General features: G+C 38.6%; 1 protein-coding gene across 3 annotated transcripts in view; it reads right to left on the bottom strand.

Moving 5' to 3' along the window:
• Positions 1 to 4,649: 4,649 nt before the first annotated feature.
• The window catches only part of rgs17 (regulator of G protein signaling 17), a 36,783-nt gene continuing 20,025 nt past the window's right edge, over positions 4,650 to 21,407 (bottom strand). For all 3 annotated transcript variants that reach the window (XM_010888726.3, XM_010888727.3, XM_010888728.3), the window contains 3 exons: positions 11,276 to 11,347; positions 7,112 to 7,343; positions 4,650 to 6,806 (listed from right to left, as the gene is read on the bottom strand). In XM_010888726.3, coding sequence (XP_010887028.1) covers positions 6,618 to 6,806; positions 7,112 to 7,343; positions 11,276 to 11,347 — 493 coding nt within the window. In that variant the 3' untranslated portion in view covers positions 4,650 to 6,617. The remainder of the gene's footprint in view (positions 6,807 to 7,111; positions 7,344 to 11,275; positions 11,348 to 21,407) is intronic.

The following is a 21,407-nucleotide window of genomic DNA, read 5'->3' as shown; positions in this document are numbered from 1 at the left end:
ACTATATCATGACGGCTTGTGACCAGGACCATGATTTAGGCCTACAGGATCACACTGAAAAAATTGTGCTCAACCTTAAGCAGACACAATCATGGTCTACCAGTAAGCGCTATGGTGGTTAAAAAACTAAGATATTTGTTTCCCAGTTGAGATCTAAATCGCTTACTCTAAGAAATGTGTGGGATAATATTAATTAAGGAATAATATTTTGGGGAAGAAAATGGGCTTTGATCGTTTTTGTAATTCCTGGAAAGCCTCGCCAAATTGTTGTGTCTATAGATCATTGAATATCTGAAATCAATTGAAGGATGAGATAGATAACACTAACGAAGTAACATGAATGTGGTCAGTACACCAGCTGGTGGAATCCAGTGTTTTTCCCCACAGTATTTTTATATAATTTGTCAATGTGATTACAATGTATGTGTGAAAGTAATCAACAAATGCCTTTTCTGAGTGTTGGTGGTTCTCCAGTATTACTTAAGACATGTAGATTGTTTAACTATGATATATGAAGCATTGGAGGCAGCTTTTCCTGGGACTGTAACAGACACTTAGCTTCACACCCCGTAAAACAGTTTCAATAAACCAAGAAGGTGATTTCTATAAAAATAGAAAAGCCAGTATTCAATTATATTAGTTGTTTGCGCAACTATACTGCCTCATTCTCAAATTTGGACAGACCAGTGACGAGAAATCTGGTATTTCCATAACAAAAGAAATTATACGATTTAATTTGATATTGGAGCGTGGTGATACCATTGGGGTGTGGTGACAGGGAAGCACCAGTAATGTTCCCTCCTGGACATAAGTTTTGAAGACCGAGCAAACAAAAAGACAATGTTTAGAGGCATGTCCCCCTGAAAGCTCACCATTTCTATATAAAGACATTTCTAATAGAGTACACAAACGTACATCAGAAACCTGTTTCTTTCAGGTTTTAATTGAAAACGATAATAAACTGAATTAAGCCAGTAAGTTGATGAGGAAATCAATGTATTGTTATTACCGTGTTAATGTGTCATTACGCATTATTAATGTGCAGAGTGCAATCATGATGAAAAGATGCACACTAGTGTACAGTGTTTTACAATGACAATCTGGCTTCTGTAGTTAATTCAGCTTTATACATATTTGAGGGATTGGGAAAGCAACCAAGAGGTAGATATTTTTGTTCTTGTCATTTAAGATATTTCTTAAAGTAGGTAAAATAATGCTTTGTGAAAGTAACTACGAAGCACCATTGGAAATAACAAGAAAAAGAGACTGTCCTTTGATTGAGTAGTAATAATGATTCTAACCTCAAAATAACAATATGGGATATGCACAGCAATAATGGCATTGGATAAATAGATGTTCATTAGTCTAAAAGAAAACATTAAATTGATAAACCCTATATGAATGAAAGATTCTCTGACTTGTTCAGTCAACGGTGTATTTTACAGAGTGAACTGCCATCTCGCCAAGATGTCATAACACAGCCACAGGTCAGACAATACAAACATTTATTTGTAATTCATCAAGTGTTGTTTTTCATCACGAAGGCATATACTATTTTCTCTGTATATTATGTTATATATTTTTATAGAAACAAAAATAAGCATACATTTTTGCTGAATAAGATTGAAGAATTTCAGCAAAGGGCAATGTAAACCAGGTTCCATCAAACTTCTCTGAAAAGGTAACTCAGCCTACCCTTTCCCACATTTCAACAGTAACATATTTGCATAGGCAAAATGAGATTAGCCCTTTAAACAGTGTATTTCCTGAATTCTTTATGTATCTAAAAAATCTTTTTCCAGCTGAACACAATTAAACAAACAAAAAGTCAACTAGGCTAACCGTCCTTTAACACTCAATACATATATTTTCTGTGCACATTTTGTTTACAGTGTTAGGCTTCAAGTAGATCTAAAAACAATTTGTACATTGACAACTAGATGTGAAATAAATTAACCAATATGAGAGGTAGTGAAAACCCTAATTAAACTCTTAAAGGAGAAACAAAGCAGATAAGGCCAATGCTTCTCTAATCATGTTGAATCTGACACATTATACCAAAATCTTTTTCAGTCAACAAACTTCTGCCACCTTTCAAAGTTGGGTTGACAATCAACAATTAAACAGACACTATGCCTGATATCATCGCATGTCATTAATTGCAAAGCCTTTGTTGAAATGCAAGTAAAATGAACAGACATTGCTTACCATGATGTGAATGTAAGTTACTCATAGCAAGGTCAAGAAATGACAGTGGAACCAGAAAACACATAGCAACAACCTAAAATTGTCATTGTCAAGCCTTTTTCTATTAAAAATAATAATTTGTTGGCTTTACAATTGCTCATGGTGTAATTGTAAACTTGGTTTACAAAGTGTCTGGTTGGTCAACCATTCTGAAGTTGAAATAACTGAGCAAGTAACTATTTTCATTAACAGATTTCAATAGGATTTTATAATTTAATAGAGCTACATAAAAATATTATTCGAACCACTGTGGGGCATGCATATTCACTCTTCATTAAAAAAGATAACACCAATGTTCTCTACATTGTATGCAAACACTGTATTGCAAGTGAACATATCTAGAGAGGTGGGTGAATGTGAAAATAAAAACAACAGAATATTGGAATGTCAAAATGACTGATATCATTAGGCTATGCATTATGTTCACTTAAGTAAATGAACACAAATGGAAAGAATCTATGTCTGATCCAATTGCACTTCAAAAACATACTGTACATGGGCTTTTTTGTTTTAAACCCATACTTGAATTAAGTGATTATTGGCCTTGGCACATGACCTTCAGGTAGTAAGAACTGGTGGCAAAATTATGTTTACAGAAGAGTGGCACGGCTTCAATAAAACTACACTATCATTACCCACCAGTGGTCAATCCAGTGGTGATAATACACTCAACAATCCTACTCAAAATATACTTTACTCATGCACTGATCTTTTACTTCAACAAGTGACGAAGGCCTGCAATACTTTGTCCATGTTTAAATGTCAAACGTGCACAAAAATGTTTTATATATATTTTAGGCCTATATGTTCATGGGATGTTTACTAGAACATATTTTAAATATTTTGATACGTGTATCTAGACAGCAGGTACACTCATTTATGCATGCTGGTAATATTAGTAAAAAAAAAAAAAAAAAAAATCTTTATTCACTCTCAGTCTATATGCTTATGGATAATTCCTTTTACTTTCATATGGCAAAGCCAAACAGGAGTCAATTTATAAATTTGTGCATACTTGTACTAGAAAACCGAAAACAAAAACAACTGGCTTCTTTTATTGGGGCAATTACAAAGCCAAGAAATGTAAAATGCAAAAAGCTTTTTATGCATTTCTAAATATATTTAAAAAATCTTTAAACAGTAGCTGATAAAATTCCCAGTAATAATTCCTTATTTTTCTTTATATTTATTGTAATAAAAATAGGAAAATAAACTGTTTTGGTTGAAATTGGAAGTGTATGGAGGAGCAAAGGAGACAAAATGAAATCAATATATAAATGATTAAATGCCACTTGGTAAAATATTTCCTAATAAAAAAATGCATTTCAAAATGGCATTTATCATTAAAAGATGTTTCTTAATTGAATGGACAATTTCATCATTTAATTTCCTTTTTCATAATTTCATGGTCTATTTCATAAAATCATGTCGATTTTCATGATCACTAGGAATACGTCAATAAATGCAAGCAGGTGGTCTTTTTTTGCCACTGAATGGCCAAAGCTTTTACTTTTGCAGGTCCTGGCTACAAGGGACACAGCCCATGCTAGCTATAGATTTCTCTGTGAGAGAGCAAATTTCTAAACTGTGCTGTCCACTTAGCAGTACCTGTTCACAACTGTGTAAAAAAGTTAGGTTTATTTCAATGGTGAGCAATATATAACTTGGAATTGGAGTACCATACCAATTACCCAAAACAACTGCGCTTTGTTGCTGAAACATGTGCAATGCGCTATCTGGACGTATCTGTTTAGCAAGATAAAAGCCAGCACAATGTTAATGTCAGTTCACAAAACAAGCAGTAATTTTCATCTTAAGACCCGGGCCCATTTAAAAAAAGCAAAGACCCAATAATGCCACCAGCAATGACTAACAGCATTTTCATTTGATTTTGCATTTCTATTACAATTTGCTAGAATATGCACATAAGTGATTTTGGAACTATATTTATACAAACTTGCCAAACTGCTATCCTCAAGCACAACCATGATGCTGCAAAATGTTTGCAGGCCCACAAGAAAGCACCTAGGTGAAGCTACAGTAGTGTGGCTGTATTAGCCAATCAGCAGCTAAAGACAACCAGCTTGCATTGATTAGCATATCCCTTCTGATCATAAAGAATGACAGGAAACCATTTTTTTAAAGACCATCAAATTATGAATATTGCCATAAAATTTAAAAAAGAGGCCAATAAATTATGAACTATGGCACAAAATTATGAAAAAGGCCTTTATATTATGAAACGCATCTTGTGATGAAAAAAGACATTGGGAAATACAATGTACTACTATAAAATAACATACCATCATTTGAAAAATGGCGTTAAAAAAAAAAAAGATCCCATAATATAAAAAAATAAATTTATATATTTAATTATGAAATGAATTAAATATTTCTTTAATTTTGACTCCTTCGGTCCTCCATAAATGTGTGTTACAAAAGACTATGGTATTTATTAAGTTCATTTTGGTCCAATAATCAATGTTTAAATTTAAGACATGAAGTCAGAAACACCCAAGCAGTGTTCCTATGCTAACTAAGCCAACATCAAACACAATGTATTATTCTCATCAGAATCTCAAAAATAATGTCATTGATCAAATGCTTCAACTATCTGTGTAATCAAGGAATGTACAAATTAGGCTATCTTAAATTTATAAAAATGGCAACTTCCAACTTTATTATAATAATTGTCAATAAGTTTGAATAATTGTGCTTACAATTATCCTAATTCCCACACCTTTGGAAATTGATTTTACGGATAGTGTCATCACAGCCTGGGATCAGTCTTTATACTCCTGTCTAAATTACAACAGTTTTAGTTTTAAGACATAAGGCAAATATTTTTTTCTTTTACTTTTGTCAGCTACTGTTTTAAACATAAAAAAAAAGCAATAACATTTAACATAATCTGGCTTTTAAATTATTAGGAAAAAAGTTTGGCACCAATATATATATTTACACATACATTTTTAGTCTTCAAATATGAATTACCTCGTTTGCCATAGTCTAGAAAAGAAATGTATCCATTAACCCCAAGAACCACCTCCCTAGGTCACCCAGAGCAGATTGACCATTAAAGTCATGAGGCTCACTAAAGATTTCAGCAGCTTTTTGGAGCCTCGCTAGCCAGGATAAAGATAGATGCACAACTGGTAAAAAGCCCTGCAAACCATCTATTTATAAACCAATGTCTGATTCCTCCTGGCCTGTTCTGCTGTCTACTGGGCTGTTACTTAGCTTTCACTGACCCTCTCCAGTACAAAATGTGTTACAGCTATAGAAGGCATGTATGCCTACTTTATAATTCCATGTCTCTGCAATACAGACCCCACTGAGACCTCATGGTTAAGCATCAGACATATCACTAACTCATACTTAACCTTTCAAACCAAGGCAGAGACATTACTGCTATTTATATTATATGCAGTACAAAAAACAAAGAAAGTAAACAGTCTCTTTCATTTCTCGAGAGCAACAAAGTATTCATGATTTATTGTCTGAAATGACAGAATTGAATGTTAGATTTCTTTCTCTCCAGCAATAATTCCCAGCTCTGACATAACCTGTGCTTCACTCAGGGTGAGTACTGAGTTTACTAAACTGTGGCTGTTGCCATTACAAGCAGGTTTTGTGCCACCTTTCTCAAATAAAGGCATTGTGATTTCCCATGGAAAGTAATGTTCAGAAAACATTTAGCTGCCCAATCACAATTCTAGCCCTTCTCCCAGTTTTACAGATGTACAGAAGGCAAGTGCTTGGACGGATATTGACACTACTGTAAAACGTTCAACCTTCTCAAAATCAATGACTGCAAGTGAATTGACAAACTTCAGCATTCCCTTCACTTAACACATCAAGAGTTTGACAGAGTAATCCCTAAAACAGAGGAAAATATCTAATTCAAGAACCATTGCAGTCCACTGCTTAAATACCTAGCTACTGTGAAGCCAATCCCATGTTACACTTGTTACATGCATTTACTGCTCACTAAAGTCTAGCACTACTGCCATCGTAAAAAGGACATTGTATTTGGACCGTAAAAATGTCCTAGTCATGGGCCAGATTCTGAGAGAAAAATACTGAGCAAGAGAGAGGAAGAAACTGAGCAAAAGGAGAACTCTCAAAAGTACAGTACAGGAACAAAAGGTTTTTCTCTTTTTTTTTTTGCCTGAGGAGCTCTTATCGGCAGTTAACCAGGAACTAACTTTCAGAGCTGCCTGTGAGCAGACACTTGAAATTGCTTAACTATTCTATTCATTCTATTCTTGTTCCATTTATTTTTTCACAAAAGAAAAAAATCTAACCCGAACGCTGGCACCTTATTCTCTTCTTGGTTTTGCAAGTGTGGGCGGGGTGTGGGGATTACTTTAGGTGTCTAAGCAGGAACTTCGCTTGCTGTCCAGAAGTTCTCTGTAAACAGATGAATTGAGGAAACGGGGGAAGGAGTCCCTATGCATAAGGGTGTAGATCTGCAGCTGAGCCTCTTCGTACATCAGGTTGCTGGGCTCAGCCAGGCTCATGTTGATGCCTTCCCTCACCCGTGAATCCAGGCTCACCTGGGGCAAAAAGTTGACAATGCTAGCACATAGAGAGAGTGGAAATGTAGGTAGGTCATGTTACCAATATATAGATCAGATCATGTCCCATCTCTTTCCCCCCCCCCCATCTAAGATGGGGATTTCACTATTTCTTGAATCAGGCCTGGGTCAAATATATAGGTGAAATATAGTAAAATAGAGTGCTTTAATTTTACACAGCGGAACCAATGTAACAATCCCAAAATAGTAATTGTAAAAAGCAAAAGACAAAAAGATATCAGCTGAGTGAACTAGGTTCCAATCTAACGTGCTACACCTCCTACCTCTTTCGGTGATAGAATGGACACATAGTCCTCATAGATGATCCTGGCTTTCTCATCGATTGCTGTCTGGTCAGTCTCCTTCTTCAGCTCCTCACAGGCCAGCCAAAACAAAAGGTTCTCTTCGCTGTATTCAGAGCGCAGAAATTCTCTGAAAATCTCCCTCCCTTCTGAGGACCGCATCACCAGCTCAAAACTACGGGCCCAGGCCACAACCTCATCTAGAGTGGGCTGCCTAAACACAGAACACCAGGATCACAGTATTAGAAGTCACGTCTGCCACAATAAACACACACTGGCCAACACAAAAATAATGTATTTATCATTTTCAGTGAAGCATAACACCAAGAGGTCATTTCAATCAGCACCCTATTATTAAAGTACTGTATATTAATGCACTGGACCCTGCTTCCAAATGCTGGCTTGCCTTAAAAGCCAGGTTGATGCTGGCCTTTTTTACATTCACCAGTGCATACCAGTCTGGGAGAGAGCTTTGATTATCTCGATTCATAGAAAGGCTCAATAGAAATCCAATTCATTATCCTAATCGCCCGTGATACATATAGCAGTTATCATAGGTGGAATGTAAGTACCGGGCTAATGATGCTGCAAAAGAACAAAAGCCAACACACTGTCTGCCAGTGTTCCATAAGCTTCATGACACTCTCTTCCAGATGGGTATGTACTGGCAATCACTTCCTGGCTAAGCGAGCAGGATGATAACAGGGGAACGTATCCTGATCGTCAACTCTCCTGAAATCGCTGTAGGGTTTCTGGGACAAGGCAAGGGCACAATCGCGAACAGGACATCACAAAATTGTGGCAGTGACTCTAGCACACTGGATTTGAAACAAATCAATGACTACGAGGTTAATGTGCAGACTGATGTCTTCAGTCTGAGGGTGTTTACATAAACAAACCATGAACTGTGCTTTAACAGAACTACTGAACCAGTGTCTCGTACATTTGACTTATAAAATTTAGCTGATTGAGGATACGCTGAAGAATGCTCATATGCAACTGTTGAATTGTGACTATTGTGATTGCTTAATTGAAATAGAACACTGTTTTCAAAAACATTGGGACACTGTGTAAAATGTAAAGAAAAAAGAATGCAATGACGTCCAAACCATTTAAACCCTATTTTCAATAGGAAATAGTACAAAGAAAAATATCAAAATGTTGAAACTGAGAAATGTTATTGTTTCTTGAAAAAGATGTGCCCACTTTGAATTTGATGCCAGCAACACTTTTCAAAAAAGCTGAGACAGGGGTAACAGAAAGGTTGTGTAATGCTAAAAATAAATACATCTGTGCAACATCTCACAACTAATTTGGTTACTTGGCAACAGGTCAGTAACATGATAGGGTATAAAAAGAGCATCCTAGAGAGGATAAGTCTTTCAGAAGTAAAGATGGGGAGATGTTCACCACTCTGAAAGACAAATAAATAGTGTAACAAGTTAAGAATAACATTCATCAATGCAACATTGAGTTTGGGGATCTCATCATCCACGGTACATAATACCATTAAAAGATTCAGAGAATCCAGAGAAATCTCTGTATGCACAGGACAAGGGCAAAAACCAATATTGGATGGCTATGATCTTTGGGCCTTCAGACAGCACTGCATTAAAAACAGACACGATTCTGAACTGGACATCACTGCATGGGCTCCGGAACGCTTTCTGAAAACCATTGGCTGTGATCATAGTACGTAGCTGCATCCAGAGTTGCAAAGAAGAACCCATATACAGTACAGCGATCAGCCGTAACATTATGCTCACTGACAGGTGAAGTGAATAACACTGATAATCTCGTTATCATGGCACCTGTCAGTGCATCACAGTATGTTGCGTATGGAGCTGCGTAGCCGCAGACCAGTCAGGGTTCCCATGCTGAACCCAGTCCACTGCCGAAAGTGCCTACAATGGGCACGTACGCATCAGAACTGGACCACGGAGCAATGGTCTGTTGAATCACATTTTCTTTTACATCACATGGATGGCTGGGTGCGTGTGCGTCGCTTACCTGGGGAACACTTGGCACCAAATCATTAAGTGTGATATTCTGTTGACCTGTTTAAAATGTTTTTGGTTTTGAAGGTCATGCTTTACCGGTTGATGTCACAAAAATGTACAAGAAAAGCTGCTTTAGAGTGGACCTGCTCCTTAAAGGTGAGTGAAAAGTTGGTCTAGAATGGACCTGCTATTTTAAGGTGGATGAAAAGCTGCTCTAGAATGGTCTTGATCCTTTAAGGTGGATGAAAATGATGGCCTTGTGTGTCACAAGCTCCATGTAAAATCCTCAAAGTGAACCGCTGTTTCACTCAAATAACTGAAATAGTGGTAGAGGTGAAGAGAAAATACCACTCATGCTCTAATTAGCTAATACAGCAAATGAGTGAGCAGGACACAGGAGTATATTTCGACACAGCAGTGACATAAACAGAGAAAATGTATTGGCCGAAGCACGAGGAAAATAGGGTTACAATTACAATACAGAAAAAGGTTTTGCAATGGAACCTTGCTGCTGTACTTCCCAATCTGGCACCAACACTTGCCTTCTCACAAGGACAGATTTCGCGAAAAGCTGCATTATTGAGTAGTTTTACTAAATATGCATTCTGGGATCTTAAGTACAATGAATTCGATTTGTAACATATTTCACACCTAGAAAAGTATCATAGAAAATAATAAATATTGTACACAATGACTCAGGACACAAATCAACAACATGTTTTGGCTTGTGAGCATCACTTTTACAGCTACTGGCTAAATATATACAAAAACTCCAGAGTGCAATGTCATTTTGACTGCGATGTAGTTGAAATCAATTCAACAGGCTTTATTGGCATGGGAAACATTTGTTCACATTGCCACAGCAAATGGAAATTAAATATACAGTGGGGAGAACAAGTATTTGATACACTGCCAATTTTGCAGGTTTTCCTACTTACAAATCATGTAGAGGTCTGTCATTTTTATCATAGGTACACTTCAACTGTGAGAGACGGAATCTAAATCCAGAAAATCACAATGTATGATTTTAAATATGCAAGATCTTACCTCGTGGGGCATCAATGATCATGAGGAAGGTGAGGGATCAGCCCAGAACTACACGGCAGGACCTGGTCAATGACCTGAAGAGAGCTGGGACCACAGTCTCAAAGAAAACCATTAGTAACACACTACGCCGTCATGGATTAAAATCCTGCAGCGCACGCAAGGTCCCCCTGCTCAAGCCAGCGCATGTCCAGGCCCGTCGGAAGTTTGCCAATGACCATCTGGATGATCCAGAGGAATGGGAGAAGGTCATATGGTCTGATGAGACAAAAATATAACTTTTTGGTCTAAACTCCACTCGCCGTGATTGGAGGAAGAAGGATGAGTACAACCCGAAGAACACCATCCCAACCATGAAGCATGGAGGTGGAAACATAATTCTTTGGGGATGCTTTTCTGAAAAAGGGACAGGACGACTACACCGTATTGAGGGGAGGATGGATGGGGCCATGTATCGCAAGATCTTGGCCAACAACCTCCTTCCCTCAGTAAGAGCATTGAAGATGGGTCGTGGCTGGGTCTTCCAGCATGACAACGACCCGAAACACACAGCCAGGGCAACTAAGGAGTGGCTCCGTAAGAAGCATCTCAAGGTCCTGGAGTGGCCTAGCCAGTCTCCAGACCTGAACCCAATAGAAAATCTTTGGAGGGAGCTGAAAGTCTGTATTGCCAGCGACAGCCCCGAACCCTGAAGGATCTGGAGGTCTGTATGGAGTGGGACAAAATCCCTGCTGCAGTGTGTGCAAACCTGGTCAAGAACTACAGGAAATGTATCCTTTCTGTAATTGGAAACAAAGGTTTCTGTACCAAATATAAAATTCTGCTTTTCTGATGTATCAAATACCTATGTACTAATTCATTACTTAAAAATCATACAATGGGACTTTCTGGATTTTTGTTTTAGATTCCGGAACTCACAGTTGAAGAGTACCTATGATAAAAATTACTGACTTCTACATGCTTTGTAAGTGGGAAAACCTGCAAAATCGGCATTGTATCAAATACTTGTTCTACCCACTGTAGCAACTATACAGCAGCAATACAAAGTTTAGTATTTTCTCAAAGACATTCTAAAGAAAAATGTACATAGCTGGTTACTTACTGCTCTTCCACAGCTTCAATACTATCCATTTTAGTGCATGTTCGTTCTGAACGCTCCATGCGGTCCTCATTCCTGGAACAGGAGAAACAGAGGAAGCATTGCTGTTGTTGTTAAACACATTCCATGTTCTCACACATACTCACCCCTTACATGATTTGCCCCCTTGATAAAAATCAGCGAGAGCTAATTAGTAATTTTCCAAAATGTTGTACTTCTTTAATGATTCAAAAGAATCAAACTAAACTACATCAAATTAACCCCCCCCCCCCCCAAATTCAGTAGTTTAATTTTTTTTGTAAATGTATATGTTTTTTGGCAGATATCAATGTGCACTTAGGGTCATAGTCTTGCTGTAAGATCCTTTTGCAGCAAAGTTTCAGTCTCCTGGCAGAGGCAACTAGGTTTTGGCTAAAAATTCCTGGTACTTCCTGGAGTTCATTATGCTGCGGACCTTAACAAGGGCCCAGGACCAGTTGAAGCAAAATAGCCAAATAACAAAGATCAATTACCATATACACATCCTTCTTTCTACCCAGCGTGCTTTATTTTAGTACCATCTGACCATTGCACTTAAGGTGCTAACATGTGTTAGTTGATCTCAATAAAAGGCCTTTATCTTGCAACTCTTACAAATTGACTATTGACAGGAAACACCATTTTGTAATTGTAGATTTAGAGACTCCAAAATGCTACCATGTAAGAGTGTAACGGCATGAGATTTTCATGGTGTGAAAACCGCCTAAATAATTATCATGGCATTACAATATCACACTATAATGGTGTAGGCCGATTGCTAAAGGTTTTAGCAATTAAATTGTTAATGTACAATAATTTCACACTGACAATTAATTTTGTCTGTTTACCAAAATATATTCAAGTTAATATGGGCATAAAGTGCAGTCTCTCAGCTTTAATTTGAGGTTATTCACATCCAAATTGGAACAAGGGTTTAGGAATTACAGCTCTTTAATATGTAGCCCCCTCTTTTTCAAGGGACCAAAGGAATTGGAGAATTCACTCAAAGCTGTTTAATGGACAGGTGTGGGCTATTCCTTCATTATTTCATCAATTAAGCAGGAAGCTGTTGCTGTGAACCCACAACACTCGCTCAAAGGAGCTCTTAATGCATGTGTCCACGGAACACAACAGTGGTGGATGACCATAGGATCCTTTCCATGCTAAAGAAAAACCCTTCACAACATCCAGCCAAGTAAAGAGCACTCCCCGGGAGGTGGGCATATCATTATCCAAGACTACCAAAGAGAAGACTTAATAAGAGCAAATACAGAGCGTTCACCACAAGGTGCAAACCATTCATAAGCCTCATGAATAGAAAGGCCAGATTAGACTTTGCCAACCAACATCTAAAAAAGCCAGCCCCGCTATTGAACAGCATTCTTTGGAAAGATGAAACTAAGATCAACCTGTACCTGAATGATGGGAAGAAAAAAAGCATGTAAAAAGGATTGGAACAGCTCATGATCCGAACCATACCACATCATCTGTAAAAAACGATGGAGGCAGTGTGATGGCATGGCCATGCAAGGCTTCTAATGGCACTGGGTCACTAGTGTTCATTGGATGATGTGACAGAAGCAGCCGGATGAATTCTGAAGTGTATAAGGATATGTCTGCTCAGATTCAACGAAGTTGATTGGACGGCACTTCACTTTACAGATGGAAAATGACCCAAAACATACTGCGACAACAACCCAGGAGTTTAAGGAAAAGAAGTGGAATAGTCAATCACCTGATCTCAAACCGATGGAGCATGCATTTCACTTGCTGTAGACAAAACATAAGGCAGAAAGACCCACGAACAAACAACTGAAGACAGCCACAGTAAAGACCAGGCAAAGCATCACAGGAACAACTTGTCTCAGGAAACCCAGCGTTGGATGTCCATGCGTTCCAAACATCAAGCAGTCATTGCCTGCAAAGAATTCTTGACAGAAGTATTATTAGTATTGTGTTAGTCTGTCCAATTACATTTGAGACCCTGAAAGGGGACTGTGTATGAAAATGGTTGCAGTTCCTAAACGTTTCATCCGATATTTTTGTTCAACCCCTTAAATTAAAGCTGAAACTCTGCACTTTCAATTGCATCTTGGTTGTTTTATTTCAAATCCATTGTGGCGGCACACAGAGCCCAAATTATGAAAATAATGTCAGTGTCCAAACACTTCTGGAACTAACTGTAGTTATTGAATTACAAAAAAAAACAGGTTATGTAAAATTCAAGACCCTAATTATGATAAACAAGATTATTAATTAGCAGTTTATTGGTGTTTTATTCTCACTGCTGTCCGATTTCTGTAAGCCTAAAGCACTTTGTAAACCTGTTTTTAAAACAAGAAAAGAAACCAGGCAAGCCCAGTTCACCTGGCCCGCGATTAGAAGGAATGCTCTCCCTGGATTGGAACCGTGTGACAGGCTGTGTCTTTAACCAGAGCCTGGCTTTGTCATTAACCACTGAAGATTAACTTTACACTGCCAAAGCTATTTAATTTCATGGTAGAACGATAGTTTTTCTTTCATTTGTGACAGACCCTGATAAAATAACTATCCATCTGGGTGACAATAACTGACTTTTCCGTCTAGTGAAAACACGAGAGAATCGTAGAAACCCATCCTCTTTTACTGTGCAAGAAGTTTTCATTTAGACTTACTGTATCATAGCTACTGAAGCTTGTAACCAGCAAACTTTTAGTCTATCCTGGACAAATCCTAATGACTACTTTGTTTGGTCAGGGGTGAGGATTGAACCTCAGACCACTGCGTGAGAGTCTGCGTCTCTAACCACTATACTATTTAAGAATGGGTAATCAGTCAGTCAGGCACCCAGTAAGAGACATTTGCTCTTCTTTGCTGGCTCCAACAAACTTAATTTTGTTAAGTAATTACTTAAAAATTACAATTCATTGGAACATAATAGTTTAGATTTGTAACATTTTTATTTCAAGTTTACTGTACATAAAAATATAGAAGAAAATTATTTCCCAATACACATTGCCCTTTAAATGAACTCTAGAGTTACCACCCATGACTGAATTTGTTAATGCCTGAGACATGGTTATTGAACACATTTATTCCTTTTTTCAATTCTTTGCCAATAGTTATAACATATGAAACTGTGAATACTTAACATCTTAATAAATCCTTATTTTGAAGTCTGGTAAGCCCCCCACCATGAGCTCATGGACTGTTCATTTCAGATGCCGTCAAAATATGTGGCTAGAAAGTAATGTTTAAATAACATTAATAACTTAAAGGATTTTCACAGATTTTCAAAATAAAAATCAACACTTCTGCTAAGATTTCTGGAAATGCTGGGAACTTCGGGTTTTGCAAAGCTACCCACAAGCCATTGGCTTGCAAAGGAATGCAAAAGTCCTATTGTAACCAGAACATCCGACCCAAAGATGGATATTTTATGTAATTGTTACAATCATTTCAGTAGTGGGTGCAAAATATATGTTTGACAAAATTATTGGATTACTTTAGAGAAATTAATGGATTACTTTAAGATGAATTAATCAGTCAAAGTACATGCAAAAAAAGGATAATAAAACGTTTCTAAAATATCAACTTGAAGCAGGGAATGCTGGGAACATTTTCATTTTAAACACAACTCCAGGTTGTGCAACTGTCAAACAGAATGTCCCCCAGGGGTCAGTGCTCACCACGCGTGCCCTCTACTAGGCAGCTTTACCACATGTCCCCTATTTGGCAACTTTACCACGTGTCCTTTACAAGATGTACTTAACAATGTACTTAAAAAGGTAGACATTTTTTTTGGTATTATTAAGAATCCTTAGGGGTGCCAATCATTTTTGATTATTTTGGAGGTGACCTAATTCATATGTCCGTCTAAATGTTGGATGTTCATGTAGAATCTTTGTGGAAACTACTGCAGGGGAACAGTTGTATTGTTCCCAGGCAGTTGTTGTGTTTATCTAATGCGCCAACTGACCTTGCATCATTTGAAAAATTTTATAGCAATTGTTTTGTTACTTGGAATCATTGTGAGACAACTGAAGAAGTGACATAGTGATGAAGGGTACAGATAGGTATTGAACCCTGGTCTCCAGTGGGGAGATGCACATGTGCATAGAGCTGGGAGAGCTCTGCACCCAATATTTTAAGGCATTTGGTTCTATCTGAGCATAGAAGATTTTTGTTTAAACTGTAGGATTAATTCTGCTTCTCTCAATACAACATGTTTCACAGATGAGGTATAATGGAAGTTCCAATTGTTCTCCACACTTTCCATCAATGTTAATATTTGTCTCATCTGTCCCCAATACTTCTCCAGATCTCTGCAGGCTGGTTTTAATCCCATTCAATTCAAACAAATGTATTTTATTAAGCCCTTTTTACATTAGCAGATATCCAGGCTAAAACCCATCATTATTGCATTATTTAAAATCCAAAGTGCATTGTGTACAGAGCCAAAACAACAGAACTTGTGAATAATTGTTATTGGACACAATGTTTTGTTATACATGTGTTATACTATCTTATACACAGGGCTTTAAGCTAAAAAGCATGTGATTGAATAACCCAGTATGTCTATTATAGGGTTGGATGATAGCCATCGGTAAAGAGCCATTGTCAATAAATACCTCAAAGTCAAAAACCATTTGTAAACTTTGATTTGGACTATATTTGAAGCTGAGCAATGATGTATGTCTCTATCTGCATATGTCATCTACCACAAACTGCCAAGTTGGACACAGTGGGGCTTGTTAGCTTCCTCTTAGCATCTCCATCAAAGTATCCTTTGTGCTGATATAATTGGGCTCGGCAGCCACAGGCCCTACCCATGCTAAGATGGATCCAAATATATAACATGTTCTTCACAGCTGTTTTGCATGTGATGTGAAGATGGAAAAAGGCTGGCGGTTCACAGAGAACACAAGATAAGAGCACCGCATGAATGGGAAGGGTTTGTTAAGACATAGAAACAGGGCTTGAAATACTGATGTTTTCAATGTTTGCAGTATTTCACGACATAAGCCTATATTTAAGCAATACGTTCAGGCCTGACAGGGTGTCAAACAACACTGTACCGCTAATAGCTGTTCTTGCCTGGGTATAGCCTTTAGTAGTATTGGATTGGATATATACCACAAATTGGAGGCACATTATTGCAAATATAACAGTAACCAATACAATTACAATAGCAAAACAAAATTGGTCAAAAATTGTTAGTTATAAACTAGGTGGTTTGAATACTGAATGTTGATTGGCTGTTAGCCGTGGTATATGTAAGCAATAAAGGTACAACAGGGTGTGATATGGGCAATATATTACACAGCCCTGAGATGTCTTATTGCGCTTTTATACCTGTTACCAATGTAATTAGAGCAGTAAATAGTAATGTGATGTCATACCTGTGGTATACTGTACACTGGTATGACACCCATCCCCCCCCCTACATGGTTTAACCTACAGTTAACATTAACAGAAAGTTCTGTCTAATTTAAAGTTGTCTGTGTGATAACAACACACTACGCATCTCTCCTCCAACCCGTTACGTGTTCTGATAATCGGTATGCTTTCACTTTATTTGATAAACAGGCTATTGCTTGAGAACGTGGACACTCTTTAAAAGCCCATGTGGGATATCTGACTGTATAGAACGACCCTCAAAAGCTGCACAGCTACCGGAAGTAATTTTTGGTCGCCTTACACACAGAAATTCAGCTGTGATTTATACCCTTTGTAACTCTGAACAATATTCCTTTACAACAGCCTTGTAACAAAAATGCTCCTGAGTGGATATCTCCAGTGAAATAGTTATTAAAAAAAGACTACTAGTGCACTTCTCCATTGCGCAAATAGTTGTCGGGCTTATTGCCGCAGGAAATAGCCAATTGAAACAATGATGCAAGTTCACTATGTTGAGCTTAAACCACACAAGACATGCAGAGGAAAGATTGCTGAAATAACCTGTCCTAAACCACCTGCAAACGTAGCAAATGTATATACAGTGCGGAGAACAAGTATTTGATACACTGCCAATTTTGCAGGTTTTCCCACTTACAAAGCATGTAGAGGTCTGTCATTTTTATCATAGGTACAAAAATCCAGAAAATCACATTGTATGATTTTTAAGTAATTAATTTGCTACATCAGTAAGTAAGTATTTGAAACATCAGAAAATCTGAACTTAATATTTGGTACAGAAACCTTTGTTTGCAATTACAGAGATAATACGTTTCCTGTAGTTCTTGACCAGGTTTGCACACACTGCAGCAGGGATTTTGGCCCACTCCTCCATACAGACCTTCTCCAGATCCTTCAGGTATCGGAGCTGTCGCTGGGCAATACAGACTTTCAGTTCCCTCCAAAGATTTTCTATTGGGTTCAGGTCTGGAGACTGGCCTGTTCTTGGGTTTGTACTCATCCTTCTTCATCCTCCAAACACGGCGAGTGAAGTTTAGACCAAAAAGCTCTATTTTTGTCTCATCAGACCACATGTCCTTCTCCCATTCCTCCTCTGGATCATCCAGATGGTCAATGGCAAACTTCAGACGGGCCTGGACATGCGCTGGCTTGAGCAGGGGGACCTTTGCGTGCGCTGCAGGATTTTAATCCATGACGGCATTGCGTGTTACTAATGGTTTTCTTTGAGACTGTGGTCCCAGCTCTCTTCAGGTCTTTAACCAGGTCCTGCCGTGTAGTTCTGGGCTGATCCCTCACCTTCCTCATGATCATTGATGCCCCAAAAGTTGAGATATTGCATGGAGCCCCAGACCGAGGGAGAGTGACCATCATCTTGAACATCTTCCATTTTTTAATAATTGCGCCAACAGTTGTTGCCTTCTCACCGAGCTGCTTGCCTATTGTCCTGTAGCCCATCCCAGCCTTGTGCAATTTTATCCCTGAGGTCCTTACACAGCTCTCTGGTCTTGGCCATTGTGGAGAGGTTGGAGTCTGTTTGATTGTGTGGACAGGTGTCTTTTATACAGGTAACGAGTTCAAACAGTTGCTGTTAATACAGGTAATGAGTGGAGAACAGGAGGGCTTCTTAAAGAAAAACGAACAGGTTATTGAGAGCCGGAATTCTTACTGGTTGGTAGGTGATCAAATACTTATGTCATGCAATAAAATGCTAATTAATTACTTAAAAATCATACAATGTGATTTTCTGGATTTTTGTTTTAGATTCTCTCTCTCACAGTTGAAATGTACCTATGATAACAATTACAAACCTCAACATGCTTTGTAAGTAGGAAAATCTGCAAAATCGGCAGTGTTTCAAATACTTGTTCTCCCCACTGTATTAGTTATCATCAAGATATTTTTTTCTTATAATTTCGGATTGTATTTCACATCACACCGATCAGGTAGCCATGGCCAACAGGCGAGATCTGGCAGTCAGCTATATAATGATATGACTTATCCAGTCGGATATCCAGGATCAGATCAAAGACAATCGGATTTGGGGTCTATCCGTGAAGACCACTTGTTGACTTAGTCAAAGGCTTTAGCCAAATCAATAAAAACATTGGCACAATACTGCTTTTTGCCAAGAATAAATTTACATTTTAGTAATTCAGCTGACATTTCAGAGATTTAGAACAGGGGTTCTCAAACCAGCTGCCATTCCATGTTTTTGAACATTTCTAGAGGTAGCACACCTGATTCAACTTGTGAACTGTGAAGTAATTATCACTCCCTTGATTAGGTGAATCACAAGCTAGTTCAGGGCCACAAATAAAATGTGAAATGTTTGCCGGTCCCTGAGGTGATTTAGGAGACCCAAATGTTCCTGATAATCTTATCAGTTACATGCTTCAGGTAAGTGAGGCTGCAGAGATGTAGAATTTGGCTCCATCTAGTGTCCTGATTTCCTTAAGTCTTAAAGACTCTAGAGTCTGCCATGTCTATAATCTACTCCACATGCTCGAAATGAATGCCTTGAGCTTGTCAGTAGGTCTCTTGCATCACAATACAAGTCAACAAGGGGCCATACCGGTGTGTGCTCCAGATTGGGAAAACAGTACACAATACATTACATTCAAAAAACACTAGAATCCACTACAGATCAGCACCATGGTTTCATATTGTGATTTCGTAGTTACTAAATTTTACTTATCTATTTTGCTGCTCCACCGACTTGTTCCGTGTCAAAAGCTTTTCCTTTCTGAGGCACAATGAAATGTGTAAGCACAACTGCACTGTTCCCGACGAGGAGAGAATGAGGTACGAAACCATACGGGGAAAGTGTCCTTAATGCATCAACACCGGAACATACTTTGCAATCTGGCCTTTCAAGGCCAATGAAGGAAGCCCTGCCTTCCAGGTGACAATCTAGCTTCATAAATGTGTGAAGTAATGCCCAACTGGCAGGGGCACAAATATCTGCCAGAAGTCCTTTAAACAGCTTTCAGACCGCTGATACACGACAAGTAGAGTGAGTGCACACGGTTAGGCAGCACTTGCCCTTGGGTATCATATGCCAAGAAGGTAGCCTTCATAATGTAGTGATGGCCACAGATAAGACAGCTCCCTAACCACAGATGGTTTTGCAAAGCAGAGCAATACTGGTCACATTTCTGAAACCCTCAGGTCTGCCCCATGAATTTGTTTAATGCACACACAGTGGGATGTAACCTCTGTTGCACTTCAGGCGAGAACAGGGGGAGCGACAAGAGAAACGGCATAAAGGTTCATGTCCTGTAGGATCGAGTTATGACTTTAAAAGTAAATGTTACCTTTGGGGTGCAATGTAACTGTGGAATCTGCATTAGGAAATTCAGTACAGGAAGGCTGCACTGACAGCATGGAGATCACAAACGCATCAACGGTTCATCGGTTGCACTACACTGGGCGTTCACTAGAGCCAAGATGGCACACACTTGGAACTGGGCTAAGCAGAGGAGGAAATGGGACATACAGGTGCTGGTCATATAATTAGAATATCATCAAAAAGTTGATCTATGTCAGTAATTCTATTCAAAAAGTGAAACTTGTATATTATATTCATTCATTAAACACAGACTGATATATTTAAAATGTTTATTTCTTTTAATTGTGATGATGATAACTGACAACTAATGAAAATCCCAAATTCAGTATCTCCAAAAATTAGAATATTACTTAAGACCAATACCAAAAAAATATTTTTAGAAATGCTGGCCAACTGAAAAGTATGAACATACAGCACTCAATACTTAGTTGGGGATCCTTTTGCCTGAATTACTAAAGCAATGCGGCGTGGCATGGAGTTGATCCGTCTGGGACACTGCTCAGGTGTTATGAGAGCCCAGGTTGCTCTGATAGTGGCCTTCAGCTCTTCTGCATTGTTGGGTCTGGCTTATCGCATCTTCCTCTTCACAATACCCCATAGATTTTCTATAGGGTTAAGGCCAGGTGAGTTTGCTGGCCAATTAAGAACAGGGATACCATGGTCCTTAAACCAGGTACTGGTAGCTTTGGCACTGTGTGCAGGTGCCAAGTCCTGTTGGAAAATGAAATCTGCATCTCCATAAAGTTGGTCAGCAGCAGGAAGCATGAAGTGCTCTAAAACTTCCTGGCAGACAGCTGCATTGACCTTGGACCTGAGAAAACACAGTGGACCAACACCAGCAGATGACATGGCATCACTGACTGTGGAAACTTTACACTGGACTTCAAGCAACGTGGATTCTATGCCTCTCTTCCTCCAGACACTGGGACCTTGATTTCCAAAGGAAATGCAAAATGTACTTTCATCAGAGAACATAACTCAGCAGCAGTCCAGTCCTTTTTGTCTTTAGCCCAGGCGAGACGCTTCTGATGCTGTGTCTTGTTCAAGAGTGGCTTGACACAAGGAATGTGACAGCTGAAACCCATGTCTTGTATATGTCTGTGTGTGGTGGTTCTTGAAGCACTGACTCCAGCTACAGTCCACTTTTTGTGAATCTCCCCCACATTATTGAATGGGTTTTGTTTCACAATCCTCTCCAGGGTGCGGTTATCCCTATTGTTTGTACACTTTTTTTCTACCACATCTTTTCCTTCCCTTCGCCTCTCTATTAATTTGCTTGGACACAGAGCTCTGTGAACACCCAGCCTCTTAAGCAATGACCTTTTGTGTCTTGCAAGGTGTCAATGGTTGTCTTTTGGACAGCTGTCAAGT

Source organism: Esox lucius, chromosome 5 (genome assembly GCF_011004845.1).
Source record: "Esox lucius isolate fEsoLuc1 chromosome 5, fEsoLuc1.pri, whole genome shotgun sequence".
NCBI classification, from domain to species: Eukaryota; Metazoa; Chordata; class Actinopteri; order Esociformes; family Esocidae; genus Esox; species Esox lucius.
The sequence above is the reverse complement of the archived record's forward strand: the minus strand, read 5'-3'. Positions and strand labels throughout refer to the sequence as shown.